The 24,665-nt window shown below is 44.3% G+C and overlaps 1 protein-coding gene across 6 annotated transcripts in view; it reads right to left on the minus strand.

Annotated features, from left to right (window-relative positions):
- Positions 1-24,665, minus strand: part of FGD4 (FYVE, RhoGEF and PH domain containing 4) — a 600,857-nt gene that overhangs the window by 134,451 nt on the left and 441,741 nt on the right. For all 6 annotated transcript variants that reach the window (XM_086952768.1, XM_086952772.1, XM_086952773.1 and 3 more), the window contains exons 3-4: positions 10,762-10,930; positions 2,532-3,264 (exon numbers count right to left, since the gene is read on the minus strand). In XM_086952768.1, coding sequence (XP_086808894.1) covers positions 2,532-3,264; positions 10,762-10,930 — 902 coding nt within the window. The remainder of the gene's footprint in view (positions 1-2,531; positions 3,265-10,761; positions 10,931-24,665) is intronic.

The following is a 24,665-nucleotide window of genomic DNA, read 5'->3' on the forward strand; positions in this document are numbered from 1 at the left end:
TGCAATCAATATTTTAATACAGACTGTTTCACATATTTTCTGATGAACCAGAAGACAGTTCATGAAAATCAATTTATTATAGATGTGATACAGTGCCGTTGTCTTATACTTATGCACGATAGCAGGAGTGTGCTTTCCGCTTAGAGTCTATAAAATCTATGTATTAACTGGTGATGTTTGTTATTGTGTGGAAGGCACTTGACGCATTTTTTCTACTGACGATACAACCCCTCACAACCTGGACTGGAGTCCTTACCTTAAAGAGCGCAAAATAGCAGGACTGACACCGATAATACCTGCCTCTTCCCTCCTCCTGCAGAATGTCCAAACGACCCCGGATGCAGTTGGGCTGAAAGGCCGGACAGGAAACGACGTCGACCAATCAGGAGCCGCAGGAGGAGGTCAAGAACAACAGAAAAAGGAAACGGACGAGACAGTCAGCGCGTCATCGGAAGGAGAGTCCTGGAAGTTCCGAGAGCTGGAGAGGAACTACGAGGACGTCAAACTCAGAGATCCCGAAGAGGAAAGCCCTGAGACGTGGACCGAGGGGTGGTGAGTCCCGGAAGACGCAGAAGCCGCCACAACTCTGGAGAGTTGTGGCCCAGCGCGGTACGTGACGGGCGAAGGGACTTAGGGAGGGAAGGCGAAGCGGATGGCGGGAGGTGGTATCAAGCCACGAGATGGTAGAAATTGTTTTCGCCTTTACCTAGCGACTTGTTTTGGTTTACACCCCCCCATTCTTGTGCACTTACCCCCTCCCCCTTTCCGCCTGCCTGCAGTGAGACTTTCTTGTTGGGGCACCAAATAAAGACTGCCATTGACTAACCCTCCCCCTCATGTGGTTTGGTCACGGTATATTGGCTTAGAAAGGACAAGGTTTTGACCGCTGCTTTCTTTGTTTTTTTTTTAGCCTAACCCGAGACCCAAACCCAGTGGAGGAAACCCGTATAGGTTTCACGAATAACCAAGGATAAAACACCATCAAGATCAACTAGGACCCTGAGGAAATCCATACAGATAACAGAGGATTTACGGACTTCCCTACTAATTACTGAACTTTTGATTTACGTAGGCCATCTCTTACCTACCTGATTTTGTTTGTAACCTTAATAAAACCATCATTATTGACCCCATACGGCCTCCTCGCTTCTGTTTCCGACCATCCCTCCGCCAGTTATCTATCACCAAAAGCCATAACTTGGTCATTATGCTCCTGAGCCTCTTTATTTGTGGCACCACTTAAATCTGTAGTCATCTGGTATTAATCCCATGCATTTCTCAAAATTGACTTGACTTCTGTAATTATGAACCATTTATCCAACCTTTAGGCTTATGCCTATTTTTCCAAAAAAGCCTTGCAATACAGAAACTATTAAGTTGCCACTGCATCAGGTTTGCACTTTTTCTAAAGACAACAGCATACTTTCTACTGTTTTGCCATTCCCACATTAAATATTATCCCTTATTTTGTGTTTTCTTCTATTGTCTTTTATATTGTACGCTAGGCCAAGCCCTTAGTAGAATTCAATCACTCTCCTTGCCTATGGTCAGGTAGAGCAGTGTCCTTGGATGAGGACAGAGCTGCACCCAAACACAACTGACCTGGTGTTCCCACACCCAGGTTTCACAGTAGCAGCACACTGGGCCATTTCAATTGGGTGTGCAAAACACACCCATTAAAACTGCAATCGAGTCGGGTCCAGGGAGAGTGGGACTCAGCCCCCATCGCACATCCAATCCCTGCTTCACCTTGGTGAGAACATTGAACACTCTCTCCAGCCTGTGAGCAGTATCCCCTGGTCCCAGATATTCTTCTCAAACCCATACCTGACCCCAGAGCAGCAGAAATCCCCACTCTAATTTGCTGCCTGCTAAAAGCTGATGGTAAATGAGAGCAGGTAAGGGTCCATAATTCAGCCCAGAATAAGGATCCTTATTCTTTTTTTTTCTTTTTACCTGGTCTTAATAGGACAGCATGTTATTCCCTATCACAGAGAAAAATAATTTGTAATATCCAGATTTAGAAACGGGAATACTACCCGTAAACATTAATTACCAGCAGCGGAATTCTATTAATCTGGATAAAGTCCACAATGATTAAGGCCAATAACTGTACCCATGTAGGTTCTGTATTACTATAATATATTCTTTCTGCTTGACAAACTGCAGAATTCCTTCTTTATCATTTGTCCACAAAGCACCATATATGTAAGCCTTATCATACTCAAATGGTGGTTTCAAATGATTTTGATCACACAGAGCTAACTCATATTTCGGGTTTACTGTAACAGGGAACCACCTGCAATACAGGTTTTCTGTCACACCTGATATTCAGCCTTGGGATGCAGACATCAAACTCAATAACTGAATCTAAACACGTGGCTGGCAGAGAAACTTATGTAAACTGTGGTTTCAGTTATGATAATTTGGGCCACAATGCAATAGAAAAGAACTACAATTTATCACAGAATAACCATATTAGAAATGTGGATGATCATTCCACAAAATAAATGGAAATGCACAAAACTTACCACCTTGACTTCAACGGGCTGATCCTGCTCGTCCTGATGAATATGCTCCTTTTTCGTTGCTTCTGCAAGCTCAGCATCATCCCCTACTATTTGTTTTTCAATGCTGTCCACCTTGCCCAAAATGTTTTCAATGTTTTCATTCTCAGCTAAGGTTTCTCTTTCCAATCCCTTCATTCCATTTTGTGACTCTTCGGGCATATGCTTTCCTATCACTAGTTTGGTCGAGTTCATCTTACCATCTTGTATTCCATCTGCCTGCGCCTGGCCAACCAATAGTTCTTTTTCCAAGCACTCCTGACCATCCACTGCATCTAACAACTTTGTTGCTGATTGTGAAATCATTATCTTTTCCCTGCTTGGTGTTCTCTGGCAACTGTGAGTGACTTCTCCTTTGCTGCGCCTTGCTTGTGACAATGTTAAGTCTGTGGTAGTGCTTTCTGCTTCCCCATTTAGTAACTTGTTATCCACTTCTGTATCCACTGGAGGAAAGTTATTGTTTGTGCTTTGGGATGGTCGCATACTGACCTCATTGTGATCTAAAGAATTGTTTTCAAGGATGCCATTGACTGTATGTGTCTGTACTTCCTGAGCTTGTTCTGTGCTTTTTCCTTGCCGCTGGAGCAGAGGGTGCTCTATGAAACTGTTGTGCTGAAGCAATATTCTCGGGCCATGTCTTTCTTGAGGTCTCAACATATTGCAACCTGGGGGATGGTCACAGTTCGGCTCCACAGATCTGCAGAGCATAAAAAAAATGTATGTATCATGCAGAAACACATGGATTTCATTTACTTTGTTATGAAGATGAAGGCTTGTCTTCTTCAAGGCCCTCAATGAATTTAAAAATACAAATTATAACAGTGCTTTGTTCATTTTAATTTTTCAAAATCTAAGAAACATCACAGCATATGCATTCTTCATCAAACCCTTTCACGTTTGGACATGTAGTGAATATCAACAGGAGATTTACATACACCGGGCACATTTTAACCACCTCATTTTGTCAATAGCTTCTTTTTATGTCCAGGTCTCCTAATGCCTTTCATTTCTCTTCGTCAGACCGTCCAATTCTTTATGGACTTAATTTCAGATTGATTAAATTCATCAACCACTGTCTTGAACAAAGAAAAACCACGGAAAAGTATTTTTTTAAAGGGAAATTTGTTAATCGCAAAAAAGGAAAAATCATAAAACAAGACAGAAAAATGTACCTTGATTTCTACTTTCCTGCAGATGCTTGCCGCCTGTTACCATCCGAAGTATTGGAGACAAAGGATGATCTCGTTGAAGTGCTAGGATTTGACTTGGAAGATTTTCTGTGGCAAATGGTGCCATTGTTACAGTTAACCATAAACTTCAATTATTAAGAGCATAAACCTTTGTTTTGGTGACATGGCTACTCCAAAAGCCACAGTAATTGAGCTTAACGAATTTAAAAGCATCATCAGTTTACAAAGGATGACCGTGAAGAATGATTCACAAGGGGTTTTAAAAAATAGCATCTTATTCATAGTTTACAGCTTAACCATTGCAAGGCCGCCAATACAAACCCAAGACCTGTTGAAAATGAAGCCGACATGGGCAGAAACAGACTTGATTCAGATGACTAAGATGTTTGCTAGTGCACAAAGTAAGGAAAACATAGGTATGCAGAAGGGTATTCTTCCCTAGAAAACAATGACAATATGTATTTAAATGTTTTGAGGATATGTATTACAGCAGAATAGCCAAATTGACTCACTGGGATGTTGACTTTGAGTCAAATGTATTTCAAACTTTTATACATTGTGAACTAAACCTACAATCAGCACATGAGCAGCAGGGTTTGGACCATATACTACCAGGAAATCTCAAAATAAAAGTCATAAATAAGGAACAAGAATGTTAAAATCTTCCTCTACACAGATAACCCGTTGCTAGCCTATAGCCTTTTTTCTCAGCCTTAAAACACCCATCCCAGAGAGTTGAGAGAGAAGTGAAACTCATTATAGATCCCCTTTTACTGTACGTCTTATAGCACACCATTTCAAAAACAAGTAGGAAAACAAGGAAAAGATCCTGAAACAAGAGGAAATAAAATAAGGTAATATGAAGCTGAGGTGACTAGTATAAGGTCACGGTTGTATGTAGCAAATCATACATTAAAGCTGGATGAACACACACGCTTTCCAAAATTATTAACAGCAATTCCCTCACACAAAGCAGAAGTCGTAGCCTAACCACTTAGGCCTGAAGACAGCAAAAGTACTTCACTCAAATCATAAGCAAGAAACGAAATAAATCATCTGTGCTCTAGAAAAGCTGGATTAGAGTTTAGGGAATTATACTGCAAAGCTTGCAAGTCAATTTTGAAAGGGAGAATGTTAATAATGTAAACCTGAAATCAGCCTCAGTGCCCAGAGTCACTAACTACACCAATGGCATCAACCACTTATTAACTGGAAGTGTTCTGTGCAGATACAATATTGAACTGAAGTGCTGCATGGGAAATCATACAAATATTTTTTTTAAGGTGGCATTAGCACAAACATAGTTTATCAGACCTCCACGTGCTCAAAGAGAGGTCAACCACAATACTTCATCCGTCCCAGGTACAACTGCCAATGGAATTCCTTTGCCATTTAATATGCCCATGAGATTGCCAGACCCATAGAATATTTCAGTTAGATTTTCTATGCCACTCTATTATCTATGAGTAACTATGATGATCAGACACAAAGTAGGGTACAGTTTATGAATAGTGTAATGTCTAGATTGAAGATGTGGGCCCCGATGTGGAAATCTTAGGTCATTGTACAGAGCAGTAGCCTTGGATTAAGTGTGACAACAGGCTTCCCTCTCAACTGGAGGACCATTATGCAATATTTCTGCACCAAGTAGGTGCTGTATATTTTTATATCCTTATAAAGCAGAGTGTGTGTAGGTAAAATAGTACCACAGGAGTGGTATGAGGGAGTTAGATCCTTGGTCCTGAAGAAAAGCCTTGGGATACGGCTTGAAACATATTGACCTTCTAGAAAGGCAGGCTCATCATTACCTATACTTTCTACCTTCCCCCTTTTCAACCATACTAACTGGAGGTCTGAATAAATAGCGCTTTACCTATTAGGCAGGTATTTTAAAAATTGTTTTCATCATTTTTACATCATTTAATATACATAAATAAGTGCTCCTACGTAACATGTAGGTCACAGCATACCCCGTTCCGCATTGGGATGGATCCAATGAATAAGTATGCCACCAAGGCATAACCCTGGTGGGTGTGCTTTATTGAAGAAAACCTAGTGTTTTCTTTATTCTTGTGGACAGTTAGTCCATACTAACAGTGTTTGAAATGTACGTTGATGAATAATCATGTTAAGAGTTTCAGTGTTGGCATGGATCTTAGGTTAAAACACAAGAACCTCCATGATAAATGAAATCATAATTCACGTGAGATATACAAAGAAATGTAAAAGTAATTTACTTAGAAGAAGAAAACAGTATATGAACAGCAAATGTTGTATGACGACTTCTCTCACTTTTAAAAGATATCCCAATATAAATACTATTTCAGGCTGGTTAATTCGCTATGCTTCTGGGCATGACAAGTACGCTTAGAATTGGAAACTTAGTAACAGCTACAATTCAAACCTGAAACTAAATGAATTTAGGATTCTTTGAACACAATTGAAAATACATTTCTGAGGAAAAGCAGTCTTGCTGAATTTTCTGGCAAACCAAAACATTGCCACAACTCAAGGTCTGCTATATGACATCAGAGTTACTTTGTGCATTTTGAAGCATACTTTTCTCTGACAGATTTGCTCTTTTATTGCACATTAATATGATTCACTGAGCAGTAATTGCCACAGTCCAGATAAGCTTTAACAAGAGCAGGCAGGACTAGCAATATTGACCAGTAAACAGGAATTAGCCACAATGATACCAGGAACGGGTTTGGCAATACTGACCACCATGCAGGTTTAGCAATAATGATCCAACAGGGTTATATAGAGACAACAATAATGAACTACGGTTGGGGAGGGCAGACAGGGAGTAATACATCTAGAGAATTAAGGCATTAAATGTGAGGAACCTAAGTAAAAGATGAGTTTCCACATCAATAAAACGCAGATAAATGACAAGGCTACTCTCTATAAAAGCATTCCACAGGGCTGCAAGACCAATACAGGCATACCCGATTAAAATACCTAAAGAGAATGGATGCCTTGGTGTTCGATCAGTTATCTTCATTTCAACACTGTCTCGGTTGTCCTAGAAGCTGAAGAAATGTGGGAGTGGGGGAAAGAGCAGTTCCTTTCACCAACTGAAGTGAGAATATAGCACCTGGTCAAGAGCTCTCACTTGTGCAAACAATTTCACTTCCCAATTCCATATGACAGTGCTTTTAACGAGTTATTAGACATTCTATTTTAATGTGGAGAGCAGCTGACTGAAGACTATATTTAATCTCAGAGGAAACCAAAATCTAATCCAAGATGCAAGAGGGATCATTATCCAGAGCAGGTCACTATTAGAAATAATAACAGGCAGCTGTTGGCCAATTTGAAATCTGACTCGCCACTTGACCCCTGCCCCGCCAAATTTTTGGCTGGGATGGCGGAGGTGGTGAACCCGCTGGTTAATCCCATCCTCAACGCCTCGCTGAGGGAGGGTCCCTAGCTCTTGGAAAAGAGCGATGGTGATCCCCCTCCTAAAGAAACCGGGTCTCGACGTCGAGGTTCTGGACAATTATAGGCCAATTTCACTTCTTCCGGCCCTCACGAAGATCACGGAAAAACACGTCCACGGTGTCCTGTCGCGCTTTCTGGAAGCTAACAATCTGCTCCATCCATCTCAATCCGGTTTCCGTCCTAATTTCAGTACGGAAACGGCATTGCTAGAGGTTACTGAGATCATTAGGGAGACTCTTGATGTCGGCGGGAGGGCCATGCTGGTCATGTTAGATCTATCGGCGGCCTTCGACACCGTCCCCCATAGGGCGCTCTTAGCGAGGCTTTATGACATCGGCCTTAGGGGGACGGCGCTCAGGTGGTTTACATCCTTCCTTGAAGGCCGCCGCCAGACGGTCTGGGTTTCCCAGAGCTCTGCCGAGATGCCGCCATTGGGAGTTGGGGTTCCACAGGGATCTGTGTTGAGCCCCACGTTGTTTAACATCTTTATGTCCCCTTTGGCGGCCTTGGTGGAAGCATATAGGGCCCAGATCGTCTCTTACGCCGACGACACGCAACTCCTCTTCACATGCGGGAAAGACCAGGAGTTTGATGGAGGGAGAATTCGGGACTGTCTTACATTGGTCTTTGGCTGGTTCCAACGGAACAGTCTAAGGGCCAACTCGAGCAAGTCCGAGGTTCTATTCTTCCGTTGCGGTGTCGATCCGGAGTGGCAGCATTGGTGGCCGTCCGACATGAGCCCTCCTGCACAGTCTTCCTTGGTGGCTAAAAACCTGGGTGTCAAGCTGGACAACCAGCTATCGCTGCGAACACATATTCTGGGTCTGGCTGGCACCTGTTATGGAATTTTGAAAATGCTCCGTAAATTCCTGCCCCTGCTGTCTGAGGAGCACAGGCGTATTACTGTGCAGGCTCTCGTCGGTTCTAGGCTTGATTATGCTAATGCCCTCTTCCTTGGTCTCCCTGATTACCTAGTTCAGCGCCTACAGGTGGTACAGAACTCTGCCGCCCGGGCTATCTTTGGCCTGCGTAGACGAGCCCGAGCTTCCGGGCTGCTACAGGCGCTACATTGGCTGCCTGTCCGGAAGCGGATCCAGTTTAAATCCCTGACTCTGATGCACAAAGCCCTGTTTGGATCAGGGGCTGGATACCTGCGGTGGAGACTAGCCTTCTATCGACCAGTCCGCTCCTTGCGCTCGGAATCCCTTTACAAAGCGGTGGTCCCTCGGGTGAGGAAGGCCCGCACGGGAGGGTGCTCTTTCAGCTGCAAAGCCCCACAGCTGTGGAACTCGCTTCCTCTTTCGCTGCGCAGCACTGCCAATTTGTTCCAGTTCAGGAAGAGCCTGAAGACCTGGCTTTTTAATCTTTAGGCTGTTCTTATTGTTTCAGTTTCAGTTTTTTCTCTCTTTCTTTTGCTGTGTTGTGTTATTTTTATTCTGAGATGCAGGTGGAAAGCGCCGGGACACTCTTTTCGAGTAGCCGTGCGCTATACAAGAACGCTGTAACATAACATAACATAACATAACAGTGTTATTGGTCTTACAAATAGGGTCACAAGTCAGTCAATTCCATTGGAAAGCAATATCATGAAACAGCCATAAATAATGGAGAAAAGCAGCAAGGGTCTTAATCTGGAAGACAATGGATCCAATTTCAGCTTGGGTCACGGTAAAAAAAAAGAGCTAAAGGCTTATTTCAGATTCCCTGAACAACCCCTGGAGCATCACGAGCAACTACCCCAAAATAAATGATACTCGAAAGCCCTAAGGGCTCAGCGAAGAAATCTGGACAAAGAAACTCAGACGCTAAAAATGCTTCAGGATCCTGTAGAACAACCCAAGAAGGCAAATAAATTAAGGAAAGCTTCCAAAAAACGGTGGGAGGTCAGACGGGCCCAAGAAGACCAGAGCTGAAGAGAACCCACAATTGTAAGAACCAGGTCTTCTGGCTCCTTATTAATCGCCTGGAGAGATGTCCCGCTGTTTAATGGGTAATAATGTTGATCAATCAAACTGGATACATTCTAAAAAAAATGCTGTACCATGAGACGGGCTCCCAATAATTTAGAAATACAATCTTGCACCCCTTTGCCATCTAGATTTCAACTACAAAGAACTTAAAAACAAATCTGTAAGGGAATGGAGATGTCCTACCTGCCACTATTTATAAACAAGATCCTGAGTTCTGGTCGGAATGCTTAACCTCAGAAACAATACAACATTCTTGGCGAGGGTCAGTGCTTTACCCAATTTATACAAAAAGGTGCATATTCAAGCCATGATAGCTATAGTTTGATAGTACTATTGGATACAGAAATGAAGTGCTTCGGTTGACAGACCTGGAAGAGTGGGCTTTAAAAAAAAAAAGACTAATGCTGATTAGCCAAACGGGGTTTAAATATGAGTCAGGTACAACCATGAATTTGATAGCGTTATCGATGATAATTGAGAAACCAATTAAATAAAATAACTACTATCCACCACTTCATCGACTTTACGAAGGCATGAGATCATGATAACAGGAGCTTGTTATGGAAGACCAGGGGCCTCTTGGGACTGGACGGCCAATTTGTTTTGAGCTCTCCAACTTTTGTATACTAACACATGGGTCCATATACAAGCTAGGTGAGAATCCGGTGCTTTTGTCCAAAGTACCCACGCAGAGAGAGAGAGAGAGAGCTTAAGAAAAAGAGTGTTTTCATCCTAATAGTTTTAAACTTGTTTATTTCAGAGCTGAGCATTAATACATATAAAAGCTTCCAACCACAAAGTTATTTTGCCGAGCATTTAAGGGCCTGTTTAAAAAGTCTATTACAGTTACAGTGTGGTCCCTTTTCCTCTCCTTAATGCTTTTAAACAAATCGGTTTCAGAAAGTGTCCCCAGAAGTAATGTTTTGCATGTATGGGGAATCTGCCCCGGTGACTGTACTTTTTTTAAAAATAAAAATAATGCACTACGTAGGCAAGTTATTAATAGCAAAAGAGTTGTAAGTTGTAACAAGAAACATGCGTAAAAGTGAAATATGTCTATTCAAGATGCAAAACGTATAAGCTTCGGGGTTAGGCTGCGAGCAATATGAGACGTTGATGTTTGTAGAGGAAGTTTACATTTTGGCAAATGCACTGCACACGAACTTCCTGCTTTCCTTCCCGCTTGCCTCGGTTCTTTATGATGAGTTTTAGTTTACGTGCTGCTTTTAGAATATGTAGAATGAATGTTAATATCATATCAATTTTACCAATTTTCTTTTCCTAACTATTTGCTGAAACATGTCACTTTTAGCTGCAAATTGCCAAAGCAGGACACTTTTTAAACATGTTGCACTTTTATTGTCATGTAGAATGTTTTTTTAAATTAAATGAATTAAAACATTTACTAACAGACAATGTTACTTTCATGTGGAGCAAGGCTCATGAGCAGGTGATGGTACGTTCTCATCTATTTTCTATACAGTGAACTTCTAAAGTTTCTTGGATAATCTTAAAAATCAGGCAATACAATACTTTCTAACATTAAATTATTCTATCTGCATCCTTGCAGACATTTAACGTACTTACCCACTGCATTCAAAGCGGCTGATGAGATCTGTAATCTTTTTTGATTTCTCGATATGTGCCCCTGGGACAGGCGAAGGATTGGTCCCTTCCTCCATCGTCGGTTTCTGCCAGTATTTTCGGGGGGTGGTCTGCGTAGAGGTATTTTGCAGAGTTGCAGGCTTTGGAGGAACTGTCAGGAGAAAGAGAAGGAGGCATCACTGAGTGGAGATGAGCAGTGACCTATGTACTTGCGCGAGCCTGTCTCCAGCCAATCTGTAAAGCCGCTCTGGAGATGCAAAGAGTTGGCTGTTAACCAAGCAGGAAACAGTAAAACAACTTCTGCATCAGTTTAAAATAGTGCTTTGCTGCCTATCAGCAAACAATCTGCACTGACTAAATCAAGCAGCAAAGCCATTTCAGTCAGCTTCTACCGCGTGGAAACTGCGCTCACGCCAGTGCTCTTTCGAGGCTGGCTCCCATTTTCAAGACTCATCTCTTTCAAGGGACTCTATGATGCTGGCCGAGATCTTCACTGCGCTGGACCAATATTCCTACACCAGAAGCGGTGCCATAATTCCGACCAAGGAGATTCAGATCCAGGGTGGCTACAATTCTGACCATTCTCAGGTTGAATAAGACTTGCATCAGTGAGTCTGCCTTCACAACGCAGGCAGACAAAATCCAATGCAGGCAGAACAAGTCTATTCATGCATGGCTCCCTCCTCTGAGCCGAAACACATTAATGATGGAGAATGTTTGTTCATGGTACGCATGTTACACTACAGCATGGTTCTACCTACCGCACATCCTTCAGCATCAATGACACATGCTAGGACAGTGTTAACCTCACTTAGGCATTGTTGAAGCACCGCAACAGTTTTCACGTTTCCCATGTAGGTCTTCCGGCTGCCACACGCAACAGCAAATGCTTCTATAAAGCCATTCTAAAACACACGCTCTTCTAACCATGCACACTAACTTGGTAGTGTCCTACCCTACTCCCAGTAGAGGGATGAGGGTAAGAAGCCTTATATTCATGTTACACCACAATAGGATGCACACTAATTAAAGGATATCTAGGCCATTTATATGAGCACTCTATGCAAACATATACGGTATACCATGTTGGCTTTCCTTATGCTATTCGAGTAGATAAAGTGATGCCATCAATATGCTTTTGGAAAACTTAAAGATTAATGAACACCTATTGCAGTTCAGATAAACATCTAATTCTTGAAGCACTCACTCTCCATTAAGAGAACACACAGGTCACCTTTTTCACAAACATTCATATTCGATGCAGATCATGGAGGAGTAAACATTACATTTCAGAAAGCAGCATTTTCACCAATCCAAAATGGGGAAAAAATCAAACACTTATTCATGTACACATGCATCTAATGGTCTATGCGAGAGTAATGTATGCAGAGGGGACAACTGATTAAGAGCACGCACAATTCAAGATGGAAGATGGAAGTGAAGACCGGCAGAACCTGAGTAGGGGAGCAATCATTAGATTTCTTGGTGGTAAACATATTGTTGAAACAGCACGGTCGTTAGCATTTTCCAGAATTTGCATTTATTTGCAGAAGCGGTGCAAAGGGGTTTTTGGCTGGTTGGTTCTGAAGGCCCAGCCAGTGTAGCACCTTTGGAAGCATTGCTCCAGATTATATTTGTAAGTATAGAAGATTGTCTCGAATTATATACCGGCAGCAAATGAAATCAATCTATTCATTCAAGCGCTGTCTTTTCTTGGTCCCATGATTTTTAGTTCAAGGATTAACTTCTGCTACAACTTTCAACAGTTCTGAGCTTGCTGATCATGCCTGTGGGTGGCCAGAGTACAGGACATTGAAGGCATCAAGGATGGGCATGATGCAGACTCCCTTGTAGGTGATGTTCTATGATTCATGTAGAAGAAAGGGGGGACATTCTTGGAGAATCTGTGGTGGCATATGTGGGCCTTCTTGACTTGGCTAACAGTGAACTTAGAGTTTCTAATCGGATTTTAAATGTTCAAATAACATGAAGGGTAAAAGGTTGACCAGGGTGTTCAATCTCTCAATGTATGGAAAAAGGCAGGCAGACAACTTATCCTCCAAAGGCAAGTGTACACTTTGGGTTCAAACTCAGAAAAAGAAAGTGATGGAGCTTAGTCTTGCAATAAAAAAAGACTTTAATCATGCAGCAAATAAAAAGTGTAATATGTTCCCTTTGCAGGTTGCACTGAAAATGGGAGAAAGAGAAAGAACAATCAAATACATCAATGCTCCACGTAATGTTCACAGTGCGACTATTTCCCAGCAGAAATAAAGCTCTAAGATTGGGATTCACATTAGTTCTTTAGTGAACACAATTTTCCTCTAACAGGGTTAAGTTTGACAGTGGTGTAACCCTTTATCTTTATTCTCAAAATGAAGATTTGGGGAAATGACCTACAAAAGGGATATTGGAATTTTAGTTTTCAGCAATGACTGCATTTTCACTGCCATTGTGCACTTGCATAATGCATCAATTGCTGCATCATTTGCAAAGTTCAACATTAAAATGTCAATAGCAGGAAATATTATGTGGTGCACTGTTCTAGGGAGTTATAAGTAAATCAAATATGCCAATCATGGAGAAACCAAGAACCACTACATTTTAGACAAAGAGTGCACGCCCTTCCACACTGGTCAGCAGTGAAAGAGTGCACAGAGCTGTAAAGCCAGCAAAAAAAGTTCAGCACACCGTCAAAAGCAGGAGGTCAGAAGGCATAAAGTCAATGGAAACCACGCCTAGAGGTGCCAGGTCTAACACACAACAATCCACATGTTACACCAGCATACACAGTTGAGAAGCGCAAGGCCTACGGAGTGGGGGAATGCAAAATCATACTAGACATATTAGAGGGAGGTATAGTAAGGTATTTTATAGACTGGTACCGAGCCTTCTGGATAGCGACACAAGAAAATTTCTAATACTTTCAACTGAGGCACTGGGCAATGCGTCCAACAAAGGACCAACCACGAGAGACAAAACAAACCTTGAGAAGTTCATCACTCAATATGAGGGGACCAGACGGCTGAGATCAGCAGACTATGAGACCTGGGAAAACATGCTTGATACGATATGAAGCAAGAGTTAAGCTTCGGAGAGATGCAATATCAAATTACAAATCTGTACTGCATAGAGACTCTTCACTGAAAGTGATGAGGGTAGTACATGACCCCAGACAAAAGATGTAAGAAGTTGCCAGAGGGATAAGGTAGGTGCTGAACGGGATGTGCAGGAAATGGTGTTCCAATACATGTAAGCGAGCTTTTATGGAATTAATGATATTTTGGATGGAAGTATTAGTACCTAATAAGGGAGGTATGATCCCTTACGATACAGCTATAATGCTACGGCAATGAGAGTTCATAAGCGTCTGGAAAGGGATGGAAATTGATATTCCATTAGTGTGCGTGAAATGGTACCAGTATATGATTGGAAGCAAACAATAACATTGACTGTACATATCTTGTACACAAAGGTGTGAGAAAGCAGTGGCAACGGAGACACTTTCAAACCATCTGATCAGAGACAGGCAACTTCCTAGCAGCATGGCAACCGGTTGTAGACTGTGGGGAAAGATTGCAGAGAGGCTACTTATCTTTCAACACTTAAAGTTCTACGGCCAGAACAGATAACCTGCATGTAGACAGCTAGTACCTGCTCTCGTAAAGGACTACCCACCATGAGCCAGCAGGGGAAATACGAGGGGGGAGGGGCAATGCAATCCGAATCTTTATGTTGTTTTGTGCAATTATACATGGAAGATACTATGTCATGGCAAAAGAAACGTGCAGCGAGAGGCCTCGGATATTGTACTTGCTGTTACAAGAGAGAGTGAATTTCAAGTGCCACTTGAAATACAGATTCAATTTTGTTGACTTTCCAGCAACATTCATCTGGAGAGTTATGACCCCGGATTGTTACCCCTTTTCCTCAGAGTTCTCAGTCTCTGTCATGTTGACTCTCTAAGCAACACGCCGTGGGAGATTCACGGCCCCACATCTCGATCATCCACCACAATATAAAGGAGCGGTTCGCTACCAACAAGGAACGTTCATTGACAGTTCTTTCCTAAAGTGCTCCTTACAACATCTTGTCCTGACGAAGACCCCAGAATGAGGAACTAACAACCCTTCACTAAACAGGGGTCGAAAAGTAGACTACTACATACCCTCAAACCCATAGGAACAGAAGAAATCAATTTATTGTGACCTATGTGTTATGATTTTAGGGGAACTGTTGACCTTTTTTAGGCTGTAAAGGTTCCACTGTACATAATAGTAATTGTGCCTATGTCACAACACCTTTACCCTGTCCCTCACTTATCCATTCACCCCAATTTTCCCAACAAACCTTCTTTTTCTCTCTGTTACACTGTGAGCACTGTAAATATCACATGGAAATGAAGTATATTCAAGTAGATACATGAAGTAACATTAATGCTTTGAATTGGAAGAGCATCTAATGAATGTTTCACTTAGTAGAATAAACCTATGTTCCTGGTGAACAGACCTTGAACAGTTTTTGTGGTGAATTGTTTGTTGAAGTTTAAGCATATTGAGACTACTTCGACCCTTTCTCGAACGTATTGAGACTTTCTTTCCCGGCACCTGATTTCCCGTTTGCGTTTTGTTTGCCACGCCCCATCTTTTATCACAATTTATCCCCTTCCTGTGCACGATCTCTTTTGTTCGGAATTGTTATTTACATCAAAACATAATAAATGTAATTTTTTTAATACTGAGTAAGGATCTAGTCGACAGGTAGTAGGCCATTTTCTGTTCAGTTAAAGTAGGAACTAGCTGATAATGTGATAAGTTACTAATGCAAATAGTTCATCCAAGTAGGTCCGGTAGAAAAGGAAAAGGAATAGTTTGCAGGTTAAAAAGATATTTTAGAAGGAATTTTGTCAAACTGCCGTAAACCATATCCCGACCAGATGTGACACAGCCTTTTACCAGCACTTTACCCCATTACTCAAAAGGAAACAATAGCCCCATGCTTGAAATGGAAATGAGAAAGTGCATGTACTCACAATGCCAGAGGCCCCGTCTGCTCCTGGGAAATGCTGCTATTGTAAGTACTGCAACCCTGCTTAAAGAAGGGCGCCCAGCCCTCGAAACCTGCCCACTGGACACAATGGCTAGTCCATAATGAAGCCAGTGCTAGAAAGTCCTGTTTCCCCACTAGCCTCCTCGCCTCTGCAGATCGCGCCACCCTACTCAGCCAGCCAGATTCCCAAGGAGGCCGTACAGGTGGCTCTCGCTATGGTACCAACATCATCTAAGCCACACTGCTCACCCAGCTAAACACCCGCACTACATCAGCACAGAATTTAGTACCATTCAGATAAAAATAGCTTAAAAATAACGTACGATCGAGAGCACAACCTGGCACCAGAGATGGAGATGAAGTTTTCAAAACTACCTGCACCCGTGATAACCCAGCTGAATGGAAACAGCCAAGGTGCTTCGGCACACTCGCCCAAACACACAGAGCACTACAAAGACCTTTAGCACGATCAGACCACCTTTCATTTCACATTAACCATTACGAAAGGAGACACTGAACACATGACTCCAACCCACTCACAGTCCTCAGAAAAGGGCGCCCACGATGAGAATGTGTATTTGTTCCATGATAACAAGAGGTGCACACATGCTCCTAACATAATGTAACATTCGAGTGATTCGAGCACGGTCCTAGCGTGCATTGCTATACGTTAGAATGCTTTAAATATACTGTATGCATGTTTTGTGGTTTACTTCAAATGTGTGAACAAAAGCTGCCATTTTCCAACCCAAAGCCGCACACAGCTTTGAGGTTCCAGGGTAGTGCTACTGTTTACCATGGTTTCAGGTGGCAAAACTGCGCTGCTTCAGTTCTGCAAATATTTAAAAGCCCAAATCTGTGGCAGCGACCGTGCCTGAAATTACAACTAGCACGTTCACTTTCTGTGCTACAGCCCACTGTGCACACATGCGACAATCTGCACTTCCCTAATGGTTTCTACCAGGAAATCACACTGAAGCAGTGCTGATGTCAGCACTTGGAAACAAATGAAGGCCCCTGCATCTTTCCGTGTTCTCTCGTCCTTTCTCTCTACAAACTGTAAAACATCATTCATGTTATCAGTGCGCTGACGTCAAACGTCTCATCCATAGAAAGGGGCCCCGGCCAGGGCAGGGCAGGACACTGACCACCCGAGAAAGGGGCCCTGGTGGTCATGGTCTCTCGACGCCAGAATCTGTGCTTCTTATTAAAGTGACATCATCGCGCACGAATGTTTTTGTGCTTTAGGTACGCTTTGTGCTTTGATTTCGAACTGAGACATCATTTTAGAGCCCACTACATACTGCTGGGACAGACAGTGACGCAGAATTTTGCTCCGGAAAGGCGTCGTGCAGAAACATCTGGGAGGGAAGAGATACACCAGGGAGGGAAGGGAAGGGATACACCAAGGAGGGAAGGGAAAAGATACAGCTGGGAGGGAAAGGATGCAGAAGGGAGGGGAGAGATGCAGCAGGGAGGGAAGGGATACACCGAGGAGGGAAGGGATACACCGAGGAGGGAAGGGATGCAGAAGGTCAATGTTGACCCGTGTTTGGCAGAGCTAAGATGGAGAGGTTTGGGCACCGCCTGCCTGCTCAACGCTGGGGTGATAATAATACTTTTCTAAGCTTCGAAACTATGACACATACATCAGCAAAAACATTTAAGCTAAAATTAACTGATACTGCGTAGAAAATAAGTTTTTCATAATTAAATCAAAGTTTTACTTGTTTTAGGATATTGTGCCAGGATGGAAGCACATACATGGCTCTGCATTTCACCAGACTCCCAGCACATTCAGAAATCAAATGGTGTAGCTCATGAAGACACAAAGCCTGGGTGGGATGGTGGGATAGGGGGATCTAGACACAGCACGTACCGAGAAGAAAGCCAATACAAAGGTAAACGACGACTGGAGAAGAAGGTACCTCCCACTACAGAGCTCACCCCAGGTGGAGATATAGGGCCGGATTCACAAAGGGACTCCGCACTCGTGGCGGAGGACACGCAGTTGTGTGAGAGTCTCCACATTTGGGGCGCAATAGATTCCGCCCCAAGTGCGGGGCCTCCGCCACGAGTGTGGAGGCCCTTTGTGAATCAGGCCCATAATCCTGAGTGTTAACGCGTTCTCGAGTTTCTAATGGAACACATCTGCAGCCTGGTCACAAAGGAAAAAGGGAGGTTTGTGGGGCAGCCGAGCACAGGGTGTGCTCGGCTGGGCTGGCCAGGCACCGGCCATTTTGTTGATTTTGGGCTGCTGTGTGTATAGACCAATATTATAAGGGCTTGCTTTGCGCTCCTCCTGCCACCATTTTAGTTTCTGGTGACCTGGTGGCTGGGAGCAGGGCAGTGTAGCAAACATTTTTGTCAGTTAGGCAGCAGTCTAACTTAGGAATTCCTTCAAAAACAAGGAGGGATTACTGCGTGCTTGAAGCAGTGTGCCTTCTATTCAAGGCCAGGCATCTGGATCTGCTATCCCAGACCTGGCGAGTTTGTCGAGGCTTCCTCAACGTGGGTCCGCGGGGGTGGCGCCCATCGTTGTGGCCTGCCCATCCACCAGGAGGGCCAAGACGAGGGCGGTAAGTTTCAGAGGCTGCTCGTATACCAGAAGAGTGGCCCCTGCATCGTCCGCCAAGCCTTAGCCTCATAGCTGGTCTGAGGCTCTGGCTATTATGCGTGGGGGCGGAGCCAGGGCATGTCGCGAGCAAGCTCGTAGTGTGTCGGCTGGCAGACCGCGAAGGTAGGCCCTTTCTGTCCCGGGGCCTGCAGCGAGTGAGATTGAGGCCTTGGGAGCGGTGGAGGCTGACTCAAGGGCCAAAATAGCCCGCGGGGGTAAATGAAGATATGAAGGCCCAGCGCGGGGGCCTGAAAGTAACAATGAACACCAGTGGGGGGAGGAAATGGGGGCCTGCAAGCAGACATGAAATGTAGAGGGTAGGAGGGAGGGTGGGGGGTGGGTTCTTCCTGGGGGGACATGCCCAAGAAGAATTTTGGGAGGCAGGGACAGGGTGGGAGGGTAGTAATAGGGGAGGGTGGATATCCTTGGGACAGCAATTTGGTTTAAGCCCCTGATGTGGGGATATGTGAGCGGTCCTTTTCAGAGGGGGATGAGGAAAAGGTACCCGGGGAGCAGGAATCTGCAGGGGTAGCTAGGCATGGGGAAGGGTTTGATATTTTTACCCCCTGGAACGAGGAGGTGAAAGGCCTGGATAGTGTAGGGCAGGTGGAGGCACACTTAGCCCGGGAGTGGGGGGTCCATGGGTATGGGGAAAGGGGAAGGAGCCTTGATAGAAAGGGTAAAGGGGGACCAACAAGAGGGCGGAGTCAAGCAGGGTGGTGGGGACTTGGGGCCAGGTGCAGGGCAGGACCAGTCACCGGCAGGAGTTGGACTGGATTGAAGTGGAGGATGGGGGGGGGGGGGCGGGGGTCAGTGACAGGGTGGTGGGGGACCTGTTTAAGGTGGGGCGTAGGTGGGCTGAGAGTACTTTAGGAAGGCAGGAAAAGAAGACGGGAGCAGGGAGAAGGGTTTCATAGGCCCAGCACACCAGACCAGTCATTTGATTGTCAGGCAGAGGATCACCAAAGAAGACTGGACTCAGCAGAGCTGGAAGTGGCTTGCTAGTGCAGAGGAGAAGGGAGGGCAGAGTCTTGAGCAGCGCGCCCATTACCTCGTCGCGGCTGGCATAAGTAGGCCCTGAGCGGTCAAATAAAACAGGATTAAACGGTCAAGGGATTTCAGGGGCACGGGCGGGTGTAATCAGCACCCCCTAGGGCACGAGAAAGGTGGCCCGATTGCAGCCATCGAGTGCTTCGCAGGCCGAATGGAGCAAGGATCTTGTCTTTGATGAGGAGAACCATGAGAAGGTGAATTGAGATATGAAGAAATCGGGCTGGGGAAACAGAGTAATGTGTCTCATAGTGTTTTGCAGGTGGTGAGAAGGGCGTTGGGGCCTTTGGAGAGGACAGACAAATCTGAATTATCCACAGCACTGGCGAGGTGGACTTCAGCAACACAGGCACCCTCCTTAGAGCCCGTTAAAGGAAAAGGGGGGCTGGGGAACCTGGTGATGAGGTCGATTGAAATGGGAGGGGGGCAGAAAATAGGGGGGAATGAGGGTAGGTCAAGCAAGGGTAGGTACTTTCTAGACATAGGAATGGCCACCGAAGAGGAAGGTAAGACAGGCAAAATTAAAGTGGAAGTGAATAAAAGTACAGAGAACTTACATAAAGAAGAGGGGGTGACTATAAAAAAGAAAAAAAAGAGATAAACTCGAGAGTACACAGTTGAAGATTAAGAGACTCCCGTACATGGGGGTGACCAAGACGTTGGGGGCGCATTTACTGCTGGCAAACAGAGAATGCTAATGGAAGGGTGAATATGTTGAAATGCTGACTCTTCCTCTTTAAAGAAGGTTTAAAGAGGAAGAGTATGAATTGGCCAAGCGGCTGAGGGTTCCCTGGACTATAGAAAATTGGATGACCGTGTTTTTGATCTACGTAAGTGTGTACTACGCAAATATCCGGAGCGCTGCATGGCATCAGCAAGAGGGCCAACAGTGGAAACACAGAGGGGCCAGCTAGGGGGTCAACAACAACAGCACTGTGCAGGGGCGCGGGGAGCTATGGGGGTCAGGGTTCTGTGCCAAAGGGCTCATACTCCGGTTAGGCCGGAGAAGTTGAACGAGGCCTTTTAGGAGTAGGATGACCAAAAGGCTGCAGAGATTTTGAGGGAAGGTTTTAGATGGGGTGCCATTTGGGGTATGAGGGACCAAGGCATAGAAGGTGGGCAGGGAATTTACTGTCAGCGAAAGGACATATAGAAGTAGTGCAAGCAACGGTAGACAAAGACGTGTGTCAAGGGAGAATGGCTGGGCCTTTCAACAATGGTCCCATTGAGAACGTGATGGTGTCACCCATTGGGGTAGTGCCGATGAAGGAGCCAGGTAAATTCAGTCTCATGCAACATTTATCATGGCCAGAAGGCAATTCGGTAAAGGATTTTATTGACAAAAAGGAGGCTACTGTTTCATACTCATTAGCTGACATGGCCATGTCACTTGTGGTGACGGCGGGCGCAATGGCACAAATGGCAAAATGCGACACACAATAAGCTTTCCATTTGCTTCCAGTCCATCCAGATAGAATGGGATCTTCTAGACATCCATTTCAATAGGAAATGGTACGTGGATAGACATTACAGACGGGCTGTTCTATGTCATATTTGAGTGTTTTAGCACCTTTCTATCAGTGGTTGACGTGGCCATGTCACTTGTGGTGACGGTGGGCGCAATGACAAAAATGGCAAAATGCGACATAAAATCAGCTTTCTGTTTGCTTCCAGTCCATCCAGATGATCAGTATTTTCTGGGCATCCATTTCAATGGGAAATGGTACGTGGAGAAAGCATTACCAATGGGTTGTCATAGGTCATGCACAGTATTTGAGTGCTTAGCACCTTTCTACAGTGGTTGACGTGGCCATGTCACTTGTGGTGACCTCGGGTGCAATGGCACAAATGGCAAAATGCAACAAAAAATCATATTTCCGTTTGCTTCCAGTCCATCCAGATGACTGGGATCTTCTGGGCATCCATTTCAATGGTAAATGGTACGGGGATAAAGCATTACCAATGGGATGTTTGATGTCTTGCGCATTATTGGTATGTTTTAGTACCTTTCTACAGTGGTTGTTTACAAAGCGCACAGACCACAAGCAGGTGACACATATCTGGACACATTTTTCTTTGTGGGATCTGCAGGCTCCATGGAGTGCCAGGATGCCATGAAAACATTCAAAGAGCTCATGGGGCAATTGTGCGCGCTGTTGACAACTGAAAAAATGATGGTCCCTAGCATGGCATTGCCTTTTCTAGTAATAGGGATCGATTCAGGTGTAATGCAGGCATGCTTACCGGAGCACAAAAAACACAAAAGGCTGGAACTGCTTGATACTATGCTGGCTCGACAGAAAGTGACAGTCAAGGAGGTACAGGTCTTGCTAGGTCATTTGAACTTCGAAGGGAGAGTAGGGAGGACTTTCTGTAGGAGATGGGACAGGCATTGTTGGGACAGAGACCACCTCATCACCATGCGAGTCTGTCACCGAGAGTAAAGGAGGACTTGAGAATGTGGAGGGTATTTCCACAGTATTTTAATGGGCTTCCTCTTGCAAGGGATGAAGATTTGATATTGGATGTACAGATTTGCTCAGAGGCGGCAGGCAGTAAAGGTTTTGACCTGTTTTGGCAAGGGAGGTGGCCGGCGCAATGGAGAGTTGGAGGTAGAAGTATTGCATTTTTAGAGTTGTTCCCTGCTTGAGTTGCAGTGACATGGTGGGTGTCGCAGCTAGCACACAGGAAAGTGACCTTTAGAGTAGACAATATGGTAGTTGTGGCAATAGTGAACCGCCAGTCAGCAAGGGTTGAGCAGGTGCTGTAGTTCTGAGTGTTTGTCTTAGGTCGTTTGCGCCATGACATAGCATTCAGGGCACTGCACATCCCAGGTGTGGACAATGATATAGCAGATGCTTTGTCTCGTTTCACAGTGGGGGAGATTCCGTAGGCTAGCCAAGGATGCTGACAGAGCCCCGTCGCCCACGCTGCAGCTGTTGTGGTACATAGGCAACACAGGATGCTACAACTGGTGGTAGGGTCGCTGGCTCAGGCTACTACGGTCACTTACAGTTTGGTGTGGAAGGAATATCGGCTTTCAGGCGCCAAGCGGTTTTGCGATAAGGTATAACAGGTTGAAGATGTCATCCAGTTCATACTGGATAGGATTGATTAGGGTTTATCCAGGGTGACGATTGCAGGGGAAATTAGCGGGGATTGCCTTTGTGGGTAAGCTACTGTGGGCTTACGCACCGTTGGCAGGTTAACGGGGTACGTTTATGCTAGATGGATGGACAAGAGAACAAGGACAGATGGGAGACAGAAGGGGTGGGGGGTTAGCTGGGTAGATGTCGCACTACGTAAGGCGGGGGTGCATATTTGGTTGAGGAAGTAAAAGACAGATCAGAGGGGTCAAGGAAAATGGATTGTGCTGCAGGCATCTTCTCCTACGCCCACTTGTCTTTGCATTGGGGAAGTATGCTGGTAAGCAGCGTCCAAAGGGCATTGGGGATTAGTTTAAACATGCCAATATGAGCAGAGCCACTGCCTTTCAACTGTTGGCAGTATTGAAGAAAGCATTATCATCGCTTGGCATCAACGGCACAGACCTTGCGACTCACGATTTCAGAATTGGAGCGGCATCAGAGGCCAACAATAGAGGGTGGGAAAGGAGTATCATCATGCAGCTGGGACTTTGGTCATCGGAATGCTACAAGCGTTACTTGCGAAGCAATTTCGGAGGGCTTGGCGCAGCAGTTAACAATGTTTATGCTCACACAGATTTTTCTAGTTTCCAGTTCGGTGGCTGGTCCCCGGTTTCGGAGGAGATGGCTATTTGTGTAGTGGGGCATTCTTTCGCGAAAGTGGGCTCACCTTCAAGCCTGCAAGAATTATTTGGGATGGAATCTCGGTTTGAAAGAACAGTTTTTAAACATATTGTGGTAAGGAACGGGGACATGGACTGGATGGAATTGATCCTGTGCTTGAACAGCTTGATGTTCGGCAATAGGTTTTCAGATATTTTGGTTATACACTTGGGAGAAAATGATTTGTGTAAGGAGAAGGGCATTGTGTTAATGAGAAGGATGACGGTGGACTTAGCGTTGAATAAATAACAGCGGGCGGGCTGTTTTTGTAATCTGGACTAGGTTTATACATAAAGAAATTTGCTTTGACACTGTAGAATTTTTCAGAGGGAATGGGGTCCACCTTTTAAGGTTTGGAATGGCCCCATACCTCTTAGAAATTAGGGAGGTTTTAGCCAGGACCCAAAATGATCATAGTTACTCAGGAGAATAGAGCACTTATAGGAAGTGGGGGGTGAGGGGGCAGAAAAAAGGGGCAGGCAGTAGATCTGCTTTTCCTTTTTCCTGGGTGGTGGGGTTTTGAAAAGTTGCCCAGGGTTGCCAGCGGTTTTTGGTTAAGTGTTGGAAGTTTATGAGCAGGGAAAGTGAAAGGGTAGGCAGATAGTCTAACTATCAGGGTAGACATTTGTTAGTTACAGTTGCAGAAAGGCAGGTATGGGATTTCGGTTCCTATTGTAGCACATGATTTTTTACTGCAATACTGTGTAGTGTTGTCGTTTATGTAAATGGCAGGAAAGAATCACTATGCACACATGAACCGTACAGGGGCATTTTTCCATCCTTCAATGCCCTGTGTCTTCAGTACTTCCTTAAAGAAGCCCTGAGTCGGACTGTAGGAGAAATATATTGCTTGACAGGTTTTTAATATTACCGACTATGACTAAATTGGAGCAACAGAATCAGCACTACCCCTTTATAAAATAAAATAAAGTGCATACTTTGCATATATAAAAAAAATCCTTAATACATCTTCTATTGTGCTCCCAATCAATTTGGGACTGCTCGTCACATCCTTCTAAAACAAGTATTTTTAGCACATGGAAAACGTACTTGTAAGGAGTCACTATCATTGTACATCAACTCTACTGATGTAACAGTCTGGCCAGATATGGGAAATGTTTCAATATAATACTGAGAAACTTTTAATGAATGGTTACAAGCCAGCAGATGGGCAATCGCCTCCTAATACTAGCCCTAAGACTACCATAATATGAATTTTAAAGGTGGAATTGTAAATCTTGGATTAATTATAGGTGTTTGTTTTGATTTTAATTCTGATGGTCATTCTTGTAAAGATTTTATTCATTCTTATACAATAACATTTTACAATACCCTCCTAAAATACGCATGCACGCACACAC

Source organism: Lissotriton vulgaris, chromosome 1_2 (genome assembly GCF_964263255.1).
Source record: "Lissotriton vulgaris chromosome 1_2, aLisVul1.2, whole genome shotgun sequence".
Taxonomy (NCBI): Eukaryota; Metazoa; Chordata; class Amphibia; order Caudata; family Salamandridae; genus Lissotriton; species Lissotriton vulgaris.